Below are 19142 nucleotides of genomic sequence, written 5' to 3'. Positions count from 1 at the left end.
AGGTTGGTCCTTAGCATCCTATAATTTCAAAACCCAAATTTACTGACTTGAAATTAGGAGAAATTGAGGACCAGGCAAGTGACTTTTCCAATTATACAAGGGACTAGCTGGGACTAGCAACTGAATTTTCCAACTCTTCCCCAGTAATTATTATTGTATCACACTGTAGAGAATGCTTATTTTCACTAGGCATGGCTCCTCCATTTCCTAGATCTACATATTTAGACAAAAAAAACCATAATCACTTAAAGGACTCTGGGTAAGGAAAAAATATAATGAGGTCTTTCATTTTTCTTTCCTTTTAATACTTGTAACTTCTTTGAGATTTTCCTTAACAAGTATAATTTTTCAAGATTTATTTATCTTAATGTTATGTATATGGGTGCTTTGCCTGTGTGCGTGTGTGTGCACCATGCATGTGCCTAGTACCCACAGAGGCCAGAAGAGGACATGGCTTAACTGGGACTAGCCTAATAGATGGTTGTGAGTCACGATGTGTGTGTGCTAGGAAGTCAGCTTCCTTGGAAGAAAAGCCAGTGTTCAATGGCTGAGCCATCTTTCCAGCCTCAGTGGAAACTTGTGAAAGACTAGTTCATGCTCATACCAGAGTTGGCATGCACTATTTTAACATTTGATTCCAGATGCAAGATCTATTCTATCAAAATGAAACACAGGAAGTGAGTTCAATTTCCAGCAGCCACATGGTGGCTCAAAACCATCTATCTATAGGGGGATCTGATGCCCTCTTCTGGCATGCAGTTGTACATGTGGATATAGTACTCACATAAAATAAATTCCTAAAAAAGGAAAATTATTTTTTTTTAAAAACGAAACACAATTGGCCAATTAAGGCCAGGCAATGGTGACAATTCAGCTTCTGCCCCAGCAATAATGCTCCTTTTGATTCCTAGCCAAAGAAATAGTAGTAAGCCACAGAAAAAGTTCACATTTCTTTGATTACTACCACTAATAAATTTTATAGCCTTACTAACATAGTACCTTCTGCATTTTATCAAGCCAAACCTCAAAAGCCAAAACAGAAACTATTCATATTGTTTCTAATGAATGTGATAGTCTCTCTTTTTAAAGAAATTAATGAAAATAATACTGGTATCTAACTATACAACCTGGGGACAGCTATGAGCAACATGTTATGTATTCCTCCACCTATTTATAGATGCAGCTTTGCATGAAAATGGGAAAGCATTATACTTAGTTGAAACCTACTTTTCTCTCTTGCTATCTTTGCAACATCATTTTACACCAAATACAAACCATGAGTTTTGATGGGTGTACATTATTATAAGTGGTTTTCAACCTGTGGGTTGCAACCCTTTGGCAAACCTTTCTCTCCAAAAATATTTACATTATGATTCATAGCAGTAGTAAAATTATAGTTACAAAGTAGCAGTGAAAATAATTTTATGGTTGGGGGGTCACCACAACATGAGAAACTATATTAAAGGGTCACAGCATTTAGAAAAGTTGAAAAACACTGTATTTGTTGTTTTGTTTTGTTTTTCGAGACAGGGTTTCTCTGTGGCTTTGGAGCCTGTCCTGGAACTAGCTCTGTAGACCAGGCTGGCCTTGAACTCACAGAGATCCGCCTGCTAAAAATACTGTATTATACAGAAAATACTTCATCAACTATTCTTTCCTAAAAAGTAGTAGTGTTTGAAGACATTAAATTTTTTTTGTTGACACCTGCAATGAAATGAATTTGTGGATATATTTTAATAATTTCCTCATATGTTGATTATACTCAAGCCCCTTAACAAACATTGTGTACCACAATGACCATTTGAAGATTCTGGGGAGATAGCTCAGTTGGTAAAGTACTTGCTTTGTAAGGACAAGAGTCAATTTGGATCACCAGTACACATGTAAAAAGCTGGGCATGGCTGTACATGTCCGTAAACCCAGGGCTAAGGAGGCAGAGAGAGGAGGAAATCTGGGGCTCCACAGCCAGCTAGCTCAGTCAAATATACAAGCCCCAGATTCAGCAAGAGACCCTATTTCAAAAGTTCAAGATGAAAAAAGTCGACCTCTGGTCAGATGAGCATTCACTCACAAATTCATGCATAAGCACCCTCACTCTCTCTAATTTAAAGACAACGCACATAAATGAAGCCATTGTCTTAAAAAAATAAAATAGTTCAGAAGCAGGAAAGCAGACACCTTTCCCACATCTTTGGCTTTTAAATTAACTGCAGCATTCAATAAATACAATTAAACTAATAATGATATTAAAAGAGCCAAAAAGTATTTGTAACATGATCCTCAAGATTACTTCTTCAAGAAAAAAGTTTTGCACATCCAGAATAAACTATGAAACTTACAGTTTTCATCCCATGTAGATACAATCAGTGGAAAGGGTTTTGTTTTCCCCTTTAAAGCAGCATTTATATTTGTTGCTATAGTAACACTATTATTGAAAACAATACTGGAACAGAATCTATAATCACCAAGCCAACAGTCATCAAAATGAGGTTTAAATTACATCCAAATGTGTACCTTTACTTTTCTTTGTTTAAACTTTATTTTTGCTTAAATACCCCCCTTTTAAAAATAAGCTTACAAGCTGAAAATAGAATGGTTTGTAGTTCAGCTAACCACCTAAATTTTAAGGTTTAAAAACGACTAGTTCAATTAATAAAACAAAATTAATGATAAATTAAAAGTTTAAGTTAATTTATTTAGAAGTTTAAAGTATTTGGCAAGCTGACAAAAATTCCTATCTAATTAATTCTGAAATCCAACCTTGAAAATAAAATTGTTAAAAAATAATCAAGGCTTAGCCTGGGGGTAGGGTAGGAGGTTTGCCACATTTCAAAAATATTTTGCTTACTATCACTTTGAGTTTGGGTTTTATAATATCTGGAAATAAAAGGTCACCAGAATACTTAACTGCCATATAACCCACTAACAAGGCTATGAAAAAGTCCCTTTTATTACTTGAAGAAGTCTAGCATTTAAGTGAAGAAATTTAATAATCCTAGTCTAAAAGCTTTTCCTTTCCCATTTGAAGTCAGTTTCTTCTCCCTAAGAAACTGGAGAGCAAACTAAATGAATGTCACATTAGACTTGTGTGTCTGGAGTGCCTAACTTTTGCTAGAGAACATTAGAAACAGGCCCAGATTTCCAAAGTATTGGTGACAATTAGTGACAACCATAAAACTTGTCACTTCTAGGGAAAGAAAAGGCATGTCTGCTAAGCTGACATTAGCAGGAGGTAAAAACCATGTTTAATAAGAATGGTTTTTTTTAACATTTGAAGAGCTTGACACTATTATTTGGTATCTAGACCTCAAAAATCTGTTATCGGGTTACAATGATTACATGTGCTACATGCCACTATGAGATGGAGAGTTGTCATAGTAGATTTTATATGACCACAGTTGTTAGCCTAGAGACTACAGTTTTCCAAGTAGGACCTAAACTGGAAATCAAATTTTCATCTCACACAGTCTGTAGTTAACATGACCAACTGCTATGTTTTTGCAAACATTTGTACTCTCTAAGTCAAACTAGGTATGTTATAACACACATAGAATAGAAAAACAAACATCAGAAGACAAGTAAATGATAAGCATATAAACATTTAAAAGATATGGATAAGGCCATTCAGTAATTCTAAGATTGAATAAATAAAGCTCTTCTGTAACTTCTGTTCTTTTAAGGGTCCAGAATAATAAATGTAATACAAAAGCTTAGCTATGCAATCTAGTAGCTGAATCTAATAATTCTCGTAAAAGGGGCACAGCTTCAGCTCCTGTCACTCTTCTTCCTCTAACATGTTAAAAGACCCAAATTTGAATTAGCAAAAATAGCTGATAGTAACAACTCTATTAGTACATAGAAACTCTGTTACTGAAATTATTACCTCAATGAAGGGTCGGCCCTAGGGAGCTGACAACTTGTTAGATGTGTCCTCAACTCCCAGAAATGTAAAAGAAAATGCCTCATAAGCTTTCCTCTGTAATCGACTCCACAACTAAACTGCCCGAAATTCTAAGACCAACAATAAAACTGTGTAGTCAACTTATTTTATAAAAGAAAAACCCGCATTACTTTCTGAATTTCAGATGGAAGATAGGGCAGGATTTTAAATGTAACATACACATGATCACATAAATAGAAACCATGGTAGTAGTTCAGAAGAACTAAAACTTGGGCTTATTTGTATATTTTTGCTTTTTGAGACAGTTTCTCTGTAGCCCTGGCTGTACTGGAACTGGCGAGGTGGACCAGCCTGGCCTTGAAGTCAGAGATCCGCCTGCCTCTGCCTCTCAAGTACTGGGATTAAAAGCATGTGTAACCACCCACTGCCTGGCCAAGAAGTGAAGTTTTAAATTCTAGTATAAATAGGCATATGTGGCCTGTTGTACTAGACAGTGCAGTTCTAAGGTCGTTACGATTCTATCACTTACTAGCCGTATGTCTGAGCACATTATTTTTCATTATATGTGTATAAAGTGAGTCTACAACTTTTGTGGTGATATATGCGATGGTTGCAGACAGAATCATATCTATCTGTAAGTAATTATCAGAAAGAACTGAAACCCTCTTTTCACCAAAGTAGTTTCTCCTCTTGGTAAGATACTAGGAAAACTCCACTGGCATTATTTATCAGTTTTCTAACACCATTTCCAAGAAAATCGTAAACATATAGCTGCTAAAGAAAGACTAATAAAACCTGTTTTAAGAATAAGTATCTATCTAATTACACATATACACACAATATGTAATGTATATATACATATAATTTTGATATTAAAAATTGGGGTATTTAGTTGGGGTTTCTGAGATGGCTCGGTGGCTAAGAGCACACTGCTCTTCCAGAGGACTCAAGTTTGATTGTCAGAACCCACATCAAGTAGCTCACAAGAACCTGTAACTACAGCACCAGGGGATACGATGCCTCTAGATTCCATGGGTGTGTGCATACACATACACACACACACTCACTCTTAAATCTTTTGAAAAAAAGAAATCTAGCTGATGATTAACAGATACCTTCCATTATTTAAAGTAAAAAGAAATGATAAATCCTAAGCAATTTATATGTAAGAGTATCAAAAATTCTAGAACTACATACAGGGAACTTCAGCAGTCAGTGTAATCACTCCCATTTTGCCAGAAACTGAGGCATGGAAAAAACCTGAATGTTAACAATGCACAGGTTTATGTAGAGAGATATTGGGCCTGTTTTGCAAGTTTTCTTTCTGAATGCTAACTTTGCTCCTTAATGACTAGGTGGTCCCTTACCACAGATAGTTCACATTAAGAATTCATTTTAAACTCATCTTTGCGTGCTAGACTAAACCCAGAGTCTCATGCATGCTAAATGCACACACCACCAGAGTTATACCCCAGCCCAAAATAATTGACGAAAGGTCCACATAAGTACTTCAGAGATATTAATTCTTTATCATCAAACTTTCATTTGTCTTCTTCTATCTTTCTTTTTACTTTGGGCGGGCGTGATGGAGAGGGGAGAGTGTCATCTTTAATCGTAGCACTGGGAAGCCAGGGATAGGCAGATCTCTGTGGGCTAAAGAGCAGCCTTGTCTACATAGCAAGCTCCAGGCAAACCAGGGATATATAGTCAGATCCTTTCTCAAAAAGGGAAAGATTCTGAAATTTAACCAAGTTTTTCTATGCTTTCTTTGCAGTAAGAAGTCCACACAGCAGACTGTTAAACAGAATATTGGGACAGCTTGATCTCTAAAAGAGTGGGTCAGAAAAACTTAGTCCATAGGATATATTTTAGCATATCAAAAAGTATACTACTCTAAATTTGAGATGAGAACACAAGTCAGACCCCTGTAAAAATTTGTATTTCATATATGCCTGTATGGCAGCACTATCCTAAGAACTTCACATGGAACACCCAATGTTCATATCGCTATGAAGAATGTATTACTACACCCAATTTATGGACCACACTACAGAAATAAAGCAACATGGCCTTTGAACTTGCAACCATTCTGCTTCAGTGTCTCAAGATGTTGGGACCACAAACATGCATCACTAGACGTGGCAAGTAGTAAATATTTGTAGTGGATCAAACTCTCCATAAGGAAACAATTTGAGAACTCCAGCTCAATCCTTCACCAATGGAATCTTGCAAAACACCCTGGCCAGCAAGGATACGTTATAAATGATGTAATATCTACTGGCAGTAATTTCTAAGACAGTGTAGCTTGCCAAAGTTTGAGAATATGCTATCTGGAGGTATCATTGGCATCATGATCTCTATAACCTATAGAAAGACATGGTGGCTTTGGCTTACTAATTTTCGCTGTTTTTAAAAAAAAAAAAAAAAGGAAAAAGAAAAGGGGGTAAAAAGATCCAAAGCAGCACCATAAAGCACTAATAGCAAGTAAATTTTGTGTCGTTGGTAGGAGGGAACCAAAAGTACTCTTTTATTTTAAAAAATTGAAAACTGAGATCCTCTATTAAATAAGATATTCTAAAACCTAAACAAATACTCCAGAAGCACCAGGTGGCTAAAAGATGATTCTATATTATCTAAGAAAGGGAGAAAGAAATCCTTAGTTATTGGAAACGGTATTCATTCTCTGGCAACTGCACGCTAGCTTCATTGGAAAGGATGATCACTTTTGAGTAATTAATGTTATTATTCTGCCAATTGATCCAACTCATCTCCAAGGAAACTCAAGCCTCCAGTACATGTTTCTTCTATAATGTAGCTAAGATTATTTCCTTTGGTCCCTAAAAGTTTTTATTCGTGTCAAATTTTGATCTTATAAGGAGAAAGACCTCATGTAATGCCTTTTTAATGAATTTAAGTCTACCAGGAGGTGGTGGCACACGCTTTTAATCGCAGCACTCTGGAGGCAGAGACAGGCAAGGCCAGCCTGGTCTAGAAAGTGAGATCCAGAAGCAAAAAAAAAAAAAAGGCTGTATTACTTTCAGAGAATTGAACTTAGCAAAATGGCAACACGGTAACAACTATGGAATGAAAACTAGTAGTGAACATTGGTGCGGTTACCACATATGTGACAATAAACATACACATTCACACATTTATGTCATCTCTGTGAGGTATAGATATTGTCATTATCTGAAGCACAGTAAGGTTCACAAAGTTTATGAGGCTTGCTTAAGACTTCCTTAAGAGCCAGGTATGGTAACTCATTTCTGACATCTAAGCATTGCAGAGGCCAAGATGAAAAGAATGCTATGAATTTAGGGCAGCCTAGGCTACATAGTAAGTTCCATGCCAGTTTCAACTACAGAGTGAGACTCTGTCTCAAAACAAACATAGAGGCTATTGAGATGGCTCAGTCAGTAGAGGCTGTTCAATCCACATGGGAACCTCACAAGATGAAAGGAGAAAACCGACTCCGCTAAGTTTTCCAAATACCTACTCTTATACTGTGGCATCATGCCCCCTCACCAAAAATAAACTTTATAAGTTAAAAGAAACGACAAGATTTATCTCCAAAAGGGTGTTTAGCAGATGACCTGGAAGAAGAACAAGGCACAAACCAGTTGTTCCTTCCACCTTGTATAAACTATTGCAACAAACACCAACTTAGACACTTTAATAACCTACAAAGTAATGGTACAACTGAAGTAATTCCTCTTAAGCCTGCTGTATTTTCTGGTATTCTAGTCTTACTCAGATAAATAATAAGCCTTTTTGTACCAGTTAACATGTATGTGTGAATATTAGCCTTTGTTTTATTAAACAAAAGAGATTAAACTTGTAATAAAAGGCAGAGAAGTAAATGACAATGGCATTAAACTTCATATTTCAAATAGAACTTTGGCTTCTTAGAAGTTATCAAAAATTGGGCTCATGTGCCACCATGTGGTTCTTACATCTCAAAAGTCAATATATGTAAGCTCAGAGAAAGTTCCTGAAATAAGCTGATTAGCAATTATGTTTTACATAAATCAATTTTAATAAAAAATATTCCACTCTAGCAATAAGAATGACAAAGGCAAAACCTTATATTATCATGTGCTGGCTAATAAAACTGTACAATAACATCTCTGTTCAGTAAACTATGCTTTGAGGTATTAAAGCTTGAATAAAGGACTAAAGACTAGGAGAGAAAATTGTACACAAAATCAGGGTGGAGAAAACCAACCTAAAGCCTCACTTAGAGTACTTTAACTTAAATCCCCATTTTGTCTTCTCTATAATTACCACCATGCAGTCCACATTTAAAGAGACATAAGTGGTGCAGTGCTGAAAAGGGGAAGTGCAGAAACGCTTCTATGCCAGTTCTACTGGCTTTTGTTTTCTTAATAAAGGGTACGGAACTTAGGCTGTGTACACTGTACTTAAGAGGGGAAAAAAAAAAACACCTACTTAGGCGCGTATTATGAAATGTGGCCCTGGCCAAGATTTTAATCACTGAAATCTATGTGACCTATAAGTTTATTGCCAGAACAGCATTTCCCCAAGGAAATTTACATAAATGTTAACAAAGGTGAGATATTAATATTTAAGAGACGAATAGTTCACAATCAGTCCCCAACTCCAATATCAATAGAGCCTGGTTTGGCAAATTTGTAAGTTTGGTGAAGGCTTACGATGACTGAAGAACATAGCATGAATAATAAGAACCCAGAGACAGATATTGGGGTCCAATCTGATGATCAGGAAAGCAAAGCAGCCAGTCATTGGCTCTTTTCTCTACCTCAGACCAAAAATGGCCAAGATCATGTTTCCACAAATCCTGAAGACTCCACACCCCAATGAGTTCCTATCTCTCTACCCTTTATATTCCTTTCTCCACCCAGCTGTATCACACATTTCTCCACCCGCCTATTGCTGGGATTAAAAACATGTGATACCAAGTGCAGGGATCACTTTTGAGTGTTTCTCTTTTAGACAAGATTCAATCTTGTGTAGCCCAGGGTGGCCTTGTAGTCACAGAGATCCGTCTGCCTCTGTCTCCCAAGTTCTGGGATTAAAGTTGTGTGCCACCACTCCCTTGCCTGTATGACTAACTAGTATGGGTGCTTTGCCCTCTGATTTTCAGGCAAGCTTTATTTATTAAAATACAAATAATATAGCACTAAATTTCCCCTTTATTGTATAAAATAAAAAGGCTATAAGTAATATAAGAAAAACTATATGCAATAAGTACAGTAACTATACACAATATGTACAAGCATTAAGTACATCAACAATATCTAGTCAATTTCCATTTGACAATTCAGAAAAAATACTCCATATCTATTCTATCTTGGTGAGTCCAAAGCCTTATATCTTATTTACTTTTTATCATAACTCGATTCCTGTATATGATAAACAAGGAAAACCAAAACTAGCTAGTCTACAATTCCTTTAGAGACCTAAGAAGGAAAAATAGTATTAACTAAGTAACCATTAAATGTGAGCAAGCTACTTCCAAAAATTGTGAGAAATGACACCTGGTTGCCTGGACAGTCATCCAAAGTTCCTCTGCAATGTTGGGGTATCCATCTTCAGCCTACAAGCCTAGCATAACTGGCAGACTTTTCTGTTAAGGAAGATATTTTGAAGGGCTGTCCCTGCTTGTCTTGACAATGTTTGGCAGTCACTTTCTTTTCTGTCTTGTTAAATTAAGATAGCATACTATCAGCATTTGAGGCAAGGGCATTTTCTTGCCTAGTCACTTTTGCTAAAAAGAAAGTAAACTCCATGTACAGTTTCTTCAATGTTCATTATCTCCTCTGAAGTAGGTTGGTGCTGCCAGGAGCAGACATGTCTCATTGTCATAAAACACAACGAAAAAAAAAACCATAATGTGGCTAGAAGTTTCTGTCCCTCACAGTCATGAAGCCATTCAACCCTAATTAAACACAGAAGCTTATATGAATTATTACCTGTATGGCCTTCTGCTCAGGAGTATTACTAACTAGTTCTTATAACTTAAATTCATCCATAATTCTTGTTGATGTTTAACCACATGGCCAGGTACATTTTCTCAGTAAGGCAATCTCATCTTGCTGCTTTTTTATCTGGCTGGTGAATGACTGTCTGCCTTTCCTTTTCCCAGAATTCTCCCAGTCCTGACTATACTTCCTGTCTGGCTACTAAACAATCAACATTTTATTAAAACAATATGAGTAACAAATTTTTACAGTGTACAAGAGCATTACTGCACACTTTCCCTTATTTTCTTTTTGAAACAAAAACCGTGAATCTATTCTCCTTTTTTAGCTTTCTTCTTGACCATTATCCATAACAACTTGTAACCAAAACGTTACACAAAGACAAACATCCATAATTCACTTTGGGGGAATGTGGATATAGTTTTCCAGACTACTTCCTGCTGAATGGGGGCACTGATAATCTTATGGGAACCCAAAGAAAATTTAGAATTATGATCAAGTCCTGACTGGAGTATTCTGTGAGGCTTGATCATCTCAGCCAGCAGTCGTGAGGCTGAGAAACTACAACAGAGGTACTTTGAAATGTTGGATCATCTGGGCCACCCATTCCCATTGGAGATTTTTCGGGGGGGGGGGGGTCTTCTTTGATAAAACCTTATTTTTCTTAACCCAGAATGAATCCACAGCCTCTGATTTCCTGTGGAAACAAAAGCAAAACTTCTTCTCCAAAGTAACATATCTTTTGACTTTAAATTTTGAAGTCAAGGCATTTTCAAAATATATAGGTTGGATTCATACAGTAGCAGCAGCTGTTGCTCCTTCCTCCATAGTCAAACAATTCAAAAACACAGTAACACACAGTATCAAAATTCTCTGCGTACTTTTCATCTTTACGTGGCTTTTTAAAACTCTATTTCTTTTCCTTCTATTTTTAATTTTTGGTTTTTTGAGAGAGGGTTTCTCTGTGTAATTTTAGCTGTCCTAGATCTCACTCTGTAGACCAGGCTACCCTCAAAATCAGAGATCAACCTGCCTCTCCTTCCCAAGTGCTGGCATTAAAGGAGTGCACCACCATACCCGGCTACTCTATTTCTTTTTTCAAGGACTTTCTCTATCCTTTTTCTTTTCTTTCCCAAGCCTACATATATTTTTAGACACACTATAAACCACTAAGATGCTTTTTTCTGTATGAATCTGTCTTTACCACATATCTCTATCTTTTTCTGAGCACAAGTCTTTAATCTGTTAAGCAGAATGGCTAGGATTAAAGCTGCAGCTTTGGTGGCTGAATCCATCCCATTCCTTAGCTTCCTGGGAGACTAGCTTCATGGTGAAGGAACAGGCAGGAGTCACATTTATTGCCACAACTCTGGAGAAAAGATGGTTACAAAGAAGATTCATTTGACTCTGTTCTTTTCTTGTCTAGAATCCTTTTTTCCTTTTTTTAAAAAACTTTCTCAGGCTTTATGTGGAAATTCTTGCCAAATGCTGGGCACAAATTATAGCAAGAATAATAAAAAACCAGAGAAAAATATTGGGGTTAAAGCTGAAGATCAGAAAAGTAAAACAGCCAAGCCACTAGAAAAGTCTTACCTCTAGAAAGACTGGGTGACTGCAGACAGAGCCCTGATCTTCTGTCTCCTCCCATTTTATATTCTCCACTAGTGCTGGGATTAAAGACATGTGACTCACTAGGACTGAGATTAAAAATATGAGCCACCACCACCTAAATCTATTTTTGATTGACGTTGAATAGCCCAGGGTGGCCTTGAACTCACAGAGATCCATCTGCCTGTCTCCCAAATCCTGGGATTAAAGGTGTGTGACACCATTGCCTGGCCTCTAGTGACTTAGTTGTACCTTCTGACCTTCAAGGTAAGCTTTATTTATTAACAAATAAATAAAATATTGCTGTTATTGAAACATCTTAAATGCCATATTCTGTAGAACTATGAAGAGTTTGATAATGACCTGTCTATCTAAAATATACCTTCGTTTGACCTTGAAAATATACCTAATTTAACTACAAATTCAATTATAATAGAGGCTTAACTACTAGCCTGCATTTCCTTATTATCCTAAACTAAACAGTTGGTAACAATTTAAAAGGACTAGAAATTTGTATTACATTGTTAAATGAGTTGTATAGGTACAAATAACTTGAATAAGAGTAGAAATGTATGTACAGTATGCATTAACAAAATTAATCTGAAGTTTTTATCAATATACAAAATTTATACAACATACAAGAGTCCAGATCAATGTAAAACATTTAAAAACTAGTAAAGGCAGACTCAATAATCTACCTTTTTATCATATATCTATAACCTCTGTTTTTACTTTTCAGAGTAGATTCAATAATCTACCATTTTATCCTATCGCATCTGTATCACTTCTTTTTAGAGTAGATTCAAAAATCTACCATTTTATCCTAGCATATCTATACCCTTTTTTTCTTTTCAAAACAAGAACCTTACATTTAATTTCTTTTGTTTTGATTTTTTTTCCTGGCTATAACAAATAACAACTTAACCAAACCCAGTCTCTGTGTAATGGGAAAGTACAAGGCTTGTCTCAAGTACTGGCTAGAGTAGTCTGTTAGGGTGGATCTACCTCAGCTAGACACCTCAAAATTGATCTGAGAAGTTTGTAGTCCAAAGCCCATCTTTAGGTGGTGTTTTTCAGCCTAGTGATATTATAATACTCCTGAAGGAATTGTCAAAGTCATGATTCACTGCAGAAAACTGATAGACTAAAATCCGAAATCATGTACAGGAAGGTAGATAAAACCTTTTTTCTAGAATTAGCACTCTATAATGACCATTAATTTCATGACAAAAAGATATATATAGATAATACTCCTGAAGGAATTGTCAAAGTCATGGTTCACTGCAGAAAACTGATAGAGACTAAATCCGAAATCATGTACAGGAAGGTAGAAAGATATCTATATCTATATCTATATCTATATCTATATCTATATATATATATCTTACACCTTAAGAAAAGCTGTTAAAGAGTCAAAAAACCAAAGGATTATGAGATTAGTGGCAATAAAAGTCCTTAAAGTTTTGTTTTTCTTCTGTCCCATATCAGGTGGCTCTTCTGACAGGAGACAGAGATTTGATTTCACTTCAATAAGCATGTTTGGGTTTAGAGAAGGAGAGAGCCACACTCCAATTCAAAGCCATCTTTAATCTTTAATTGGAGTGAGACTCGAAAAATATCATTTGTATTAATATATCTATGTCTATAGAAAATACAAGAAACAAATATTTGGGAAGACTTATGAAATTTTATCCTGTTTGGAAATGTGATATACCAATGGGCCGATTTACTCTTTTTCTTGAGGACTTTTTTTTTTTTTTTGGATGATTTGTCCTTTTTCTTCAGATGTCCCATTTGTCCAGTGTTCTTTGGGTTCCTTAATGGGATGCTTTTATTCTCCAGAAAAGACAGAAATAAAACCCATTTACCAACCCTAATTTTGGGGAGGTTCTGTTTTGACAAGTTATTTCTGATCAAATGAAAGGCATTGGTTAGATTTATAGGTCAGTTTAGATAAAACAACCATGCTGCTTGATAAAAAACAATTTGGATGCCAAGATTCTGATAAAATTATTGCTACATTCACACCTATGTCTACCAGATCTTTTTAATTTTAGTATTTGTTCATTTATAGAAGTTTGTCAAAATACTTGCTTTATGGTCTTTCCTGAATTTTTTTGTTCTCTTTTCTATAGTTATTCTATTATCCAGAGCAGTATGGTTTCTTACAATAGACATCAGGTTCACTATTGCTCTGGAAAGGAGTTTCCTCTATTATGGCAGGCAAGAACTGAACAAGATTTGGCATAGGGTACTGAAAAGAGACCCTCAACGGAGTTTCTGGATAGCAAAGGATTATATTGAAAATCCCTAGTTGACCCACATTCATTAGTCCAATGTCTGCCTTTGCCACAGTTTCTGCGTAATACAGAAAGGGGGTGTTCTGAATGGATTATGCTTGGAAAAAAAATAAGTTTTTAGGAAGACCCTGTTTACAATCCCTGTTAAAGTGACCTTGTTTGCCACAATTGAAACAAAACCTGACATTTCGATTTTTCTTCAAACCTCTGAAAAAAATCACCTCTTACCACATCATCATGGTCATGGGATTCAACACTAATTGTATCTAGGATCAATTACTCCAAAGATGCTGACCTTGTCTTTAATGGCCTAATTATCCTTCTGCATTGAGAATTAGCATTCTCTCATATTTTTGGTTGTAAGACTAGCCTTTAATGGCTGAGACAACTCTCCAGCCCGAGAATTAGCAGTCTCAAAGGCCAGAGATTCAATCATTATTTGTCTACCTTCTGACTTTTGGTATCATTCTATTTATTACTGATGTCAGTCTTTGTAAGAAATCCATGAAGGTTTGTTTCTTTTGGCCCCGTATGACTTAAGTAAATGATTCAATCTTCTTTCCTACTTCTTCAATTCTGTCCCAAGCATTTAAAACTGCTGCATAGGGATGGAGAGATGGCTCAGCGGTTAAGAGCATTGCCTGCTCTTCCAAAGGTCCTGAGTTCAATTCCCGGCAACCACAAGGTGGCTCACAACCATCTGTAATGAGGTCTGGTGCCCTCTTCTGGCCTGCAGGCATACATGCAGACAGACTATTGTATACATAATAAATAAATATTTTTTAAAAAACTGCCGCATAGCATAAAGTCACAATGTGATCATCATATAGAGATTTCCTTGCTAGAGTAGCTATAGTAGCATAAAAGAAGTTGATCTTGGGAGATTTCTATACCTCTAGCTTTACTCCCTATTCTTCAACAGTATTAGCCTCTTCTCTTAACCAGGTACTGTTTAAAATTTAATAGATTCCATAGCCATAATATGATTCCTAACTTAAGTACTATGATCACAATTCCCCTCTGCCTTGGAGCATTTTTTTCTTCTTCTCTTGCCAAGCAAGCCTACTTCTGTACTGCCACTGTAAACTTACAGTGCGATGATCTGATTTCTTGAGGCTCCCAAAACTTGTGCCATTTTATGCACATTTCTTTTGCCTGTCCTCCCTGTGGTCTCAGCAATGCCATAGCCACGCACTTCTATTTTCAACATTTCTTCAAGCCTTCTTCAAGCAAGTCCTCTCGCTAACTTTTCCCAACAAACTGGGTAGTCCTTTTATATGTCTGTATAGATTTCTAATATACAACCCAGAATATTCATTTTGTTACTTAAGGCAAGATAAAAAACGTATTAAACTTATAATAAAGTACATAAAAGCAAAGGGACTCTACCTAAAAGGGGATGCAGGCTTGAGTGTCTGCTGTTTTGGCCTACCTGATCTCATTTAGTCACACATTGCTAGCCCTGAATCATCTCTGTGGAACAGCAAACACAATAATGAAAACGAGTTTCAAGTTTTAGCTATAACCTTATAACCTTTACTCATTAGAGACTGTTGCTTGTAAAAAAAAGAATTTCCTTCCTAGCCCTATTTGCTTTACTTGAATGTGCACAACCAAATGAAGAACTAATAAATACAATAAAATATAAGTGACAGAAGTTACGCTGTTGTATTGATATGGCACCCAGATAGCTGCTTTCCTAATTTTCTTAATGTTAATGATTTTTTTGAGACAGGGTTTCTTAGTGTAGCTTTGGAGCCTGTCATGGAACTTGCTTTATATATGTAATTTTATTTTATTTTTTTAAGGAACATCCGCTCCACCTTAATCCCAGCACTCAGGAGGCAGAGGCAGGTGGATCTTTGTGAGTTCGAGGTTAGCCTGGTCTATGTAGTGAATTCCAGGACAGCCAGGGCTACACAAAGAAACCCTGTCTCAAAAAACCCAACAAAATCAAAGAACCTCTTTACTGTTTTGAGTTGTGGGTGCAATAATTTACATGCTTACCAAAAGTGCACACGGTTCCCTTTATATCCACATTCTCACCAATACTGACTACTTCTTATTCCTCAGATTCTTAGCTACCCTAACAGATATGAGGTAGAATCTCATTCATTATGTTTCTGATTTGCAGCTCCCTAACAAGTAGTGATGATGGGAAAATTTTCATACACCTATTTGCTGATTCTTAATTGCTCTATGAGAGAAAAAAAAGGTTAAAGAACAGACAACTAACTTACTAGTAGATTAGTCATATATACATGCCTTCAATTTAAAGCTTAGGAAAACACAGTCTTAATGATTTCCACTCAGATTTCTGATTAGATTTCTTTCTGGGTGGTGGAAATGTTATTTGGCATAAATAACGTTTATGGTTTTCAGAAATATTATCTTCTTTGTGGTGTTGTATTGATAAGTAATTAAGCATTCTTTCACTTATAATCATATAGACTAAAGTTTGTTAAATATCAATTTAGTCTCTGAAAATATATGAAGTACACACAGCCTTAATCAGAATCTCATCTTCATTGTAGTAGTACAATATCCCTGTTGGCATTTGATTTGTTATTTAACCTAATAATCCGAAAAGACATACCTTTGGCAGCATGGGGGTGTCCCTTTTCTTCTTCTTTTCTGAATTGGGGTCATCTAATAGGTCTGGCTCAAAAGTATAAAGTTCAGTAAGCTCATTCATGGTAAAATGACGTTCAACCTGCTGTTGATCAACAACTCGAAAAGACAGTGACTGCTTTGTTACCTGTCGATCATAAATCTTATCTTCCATGGTTCCCTTTGTTTAAAAAACAAAGAAACAAAAAAAAAAGAAACAATACACAGATAAAAAATTGGTCAACATAAAACTTATGCATAAATCTAGTTACAGGTTAATAAGAAATGCTAAAATTTCAAGGTCACATGTTGCCACAAAAAAATCCCTAACAATGTTAGTCCATTCATGACCGAATTCATCTATTCTAGGAAACTTACCGTCTTAATTTGTCATCAAGCTAATAAAATTTGACTATGAAGAATTATTCTAAATTATCTGACCAAAATAGATTTGTGGCCTGCTTTGAGATAATTCTATACTTTGTGAAAGTCAAAGAGCAGGCAGATATCAGGATAAACAAAACTAGAATGCACAAGAAATAAGAATTTAGATGGGTACTGAAATTAGAATACAAGAAACCAGATTTTTAATGTGATATATAATAGGCTAACAATACGCAAAACGTCTTATAGTTCAAATATGGCTTCCTAAAATTCAAGATAAACTAATATACTGACATATACATTACTTATAAACTAAGATACAAAGAAGCTGTACACATGTCACACTAAAGAAGATCAAGTAAGTAAATATCTGCTAGTAAATATCAGGCTGTAACTGAGAGAAGCCCAGATTTGGGTTCAGGTGGAGAGTATATGTCCTACCTGCTCCTGAAAGAGATGTATCAGTTAAAAGGGCACCTTGACTCTACAAACACAAATGACCTTGAAATGCATCCATTTCTTGAATTTTAATGAATTTTATTAAATCTGAATTCTGAGGGGAGTTGATTTTGTTTTTAAACAGAGGTCTCACTATGTAACCAAGATTGTCATTGAAAGCGCCATCATCCTACCTACAGGTCCTATGTGCTGGGACCACAGCTGTGCAACACCACGTCTGGCTTCTGTCTGACCTAACTTGATATCAGTTTTATTTATAGAATATTTTCAAGTATGTCTCTTTCTAAGAGACCTATGCTGGGCATGTCTAAAGTATTATCAGTTTCATCTGTATATGTTCTGCACCTCTAGATTATTATCATCAACTTCTTAGTATAAAAAGAATGCAAATGACAAACCTACCTGAGCTAAGAACCTATACACATAAACAGGCTTAGTTTGTCCAAAGCGATAAACTCTGAATATACTCTGGATGTCATAAGATGGATTCCAAGAAGCATCAAATATAATCACTCTATTAGCAGCTACCAGGTTAATTCCAAGAGACCCTGCTTTGGTGGAAATGATAAACAATCGCCCTCTAAAAATGAAAATATAAAATAAATGCTTAGTTATTATGACTTTAATATTACAAAAGTACACATATACCATATACTTTAATAAGAAAAATCAACTTCCCACAAAAAACCAATTGTACTATTATATTAATTATAGTTATATTATTAATATTAAAACCTACAATAATTTATAATTAAAGATGACTTAAAGATTAAGAGGGGTTGAAGGAGGGGATAGAATATGATCAAAATATAGTATGTATAAAATTGACTTAAATAACAAGGTGAAGCCAAAGAAAAAAAAAATTGGGGCAGACTGAGAAGCCACTGATAAAGGCACTAGGACTTGTTTCTACTGCATGTACTGGCTTTTTGGGACCCTAGTCTATTTGGATGCACAGCTTCCTAGGCCTGGATATAGGGTTGTGTGTAGGGGGGGGGGGGTCTTGGACTTCCCACAGGGCAAGGTTCCCTGTGGAAATTTTTTAATGGAAAAATTAAATAAATAAATGAATGAATGAATGGAAAATAAATAAAATTGGCTTAAATAAAAAAGTTATCAATATACATATTAAAATTAGTTCTGCATCATTTATGATTGAAGAAAAGCAAAATAAAAATCACTGCAGAATTGTTTCTCAGCCTTTTGGCAAAAATCAAGTATAGTGTCTGTTATCAGTTTAATATCCAATGTATCCTCTAACAAAAGAGAGCATGTTATATGGATTTTTGGAGCTAAGAGATAGAATAGGAATAGTTTATGACCACTCCATGCATCTACCAAATATTGCAGTTCCTCCAGGAACAGTGCACCACCTTTGGAGAACATGAATGAATGAATGAATGAATGAATGAACAAACTAGATTTTGTAAAACATGAAAATACTAAGTTGCGAGGAGAATGTAGAATCGCAGTGTCATATACATTGTTAAAAGTACAAACCATAAAGTCACTGTGGAACACTGACAATCTCATAGATAAAGATAAAATTAGCCAGGCAATGATGGTGCACTCCTTTAATCCCAACACTCAGGAGGCAGAAGCAGGTGGGTCTCTGTGAGTTCCAGGACAGCCTGGTCTTGAGAGCTAGTTCCAGGACAGCTAAGACTGTAGGCAGAGAAATGCTGTCTTAAAAAAAAAAATTATCACAAAAAAAAAACAGAAATTACAATCCTTAGATTGCATCACACATACGGAAATAGCATTGAGGAAAAACTTATACAGGGACATTCATAATAGCTTTAATTCCAAAACCTGGGAAGAATTCAATGTCCCTGAGAAGGCAAGGCTACACACACTATATACAATCCCTATGATGACCTAGAATTTAAAAATAATCAGGAAATAAGCATAAAATCA

The 19142-nt window shown here is 35.7% G+C and overlaps 1 protein-coding gene and 1 non-coding gene across 2 annotated transcripts in view; one reads left to right on the top strand and one right to left on the bottom strand.

The window, feature by feature from the left end:
• The window catches only part of Atrx (ATRX chromatin remodeler), a 158726-nt gene that overhangs the window by 9409 nt on the left and 130175 nt on the right, over window positions 1-19142 (bottom strand). Inside the window, exons 28-29 of the mRNA XM_050130457.1 lie at window positions 17628-17805; window positions 16369-16563 (exon numbers count right to left, since the gene is read on the bottom strand). Coding sequence (XP_049986414.1) covers window positions 16369-16563; window positions 17628-17805 — 373 coding nt within the window. The remainder of the gene's footprint in view (window positions 1-16368; window positions 16564-17627; window positions 17806-19142) is intronic.
• Window positions 18413-18600, top strand: LOC126493463 (U2 spliceosomal RNA). Its single transcript, XR_007589815.1, has one exon. It is a non-coding gene; the product is annotated as a U2 spliceosomal RNA (small nuclear RNA).

Source organism: Alexandromys fortis, unplaced genomic scaffold (assembly GCF_014885135.2).
Source record: "Alexandromys fortis isolate MF-2015 unplaced genomic scaffold, M_Fortis_MF-2015_v1.1 scaffold_326, whole genome shotgun sequence".
NCBI classification, from domain to species: domain Eukaryota; kingdom Metazoa; phylum Chordata; class Mammalia; order Rodentia; family Cricetidae; genus Alexandromys; species Alexandromys fortis.
Note: the sequence above shows the minus strand (reverse complement) of the source record. Positions and strands in the feature narration are given on the sequence as shown.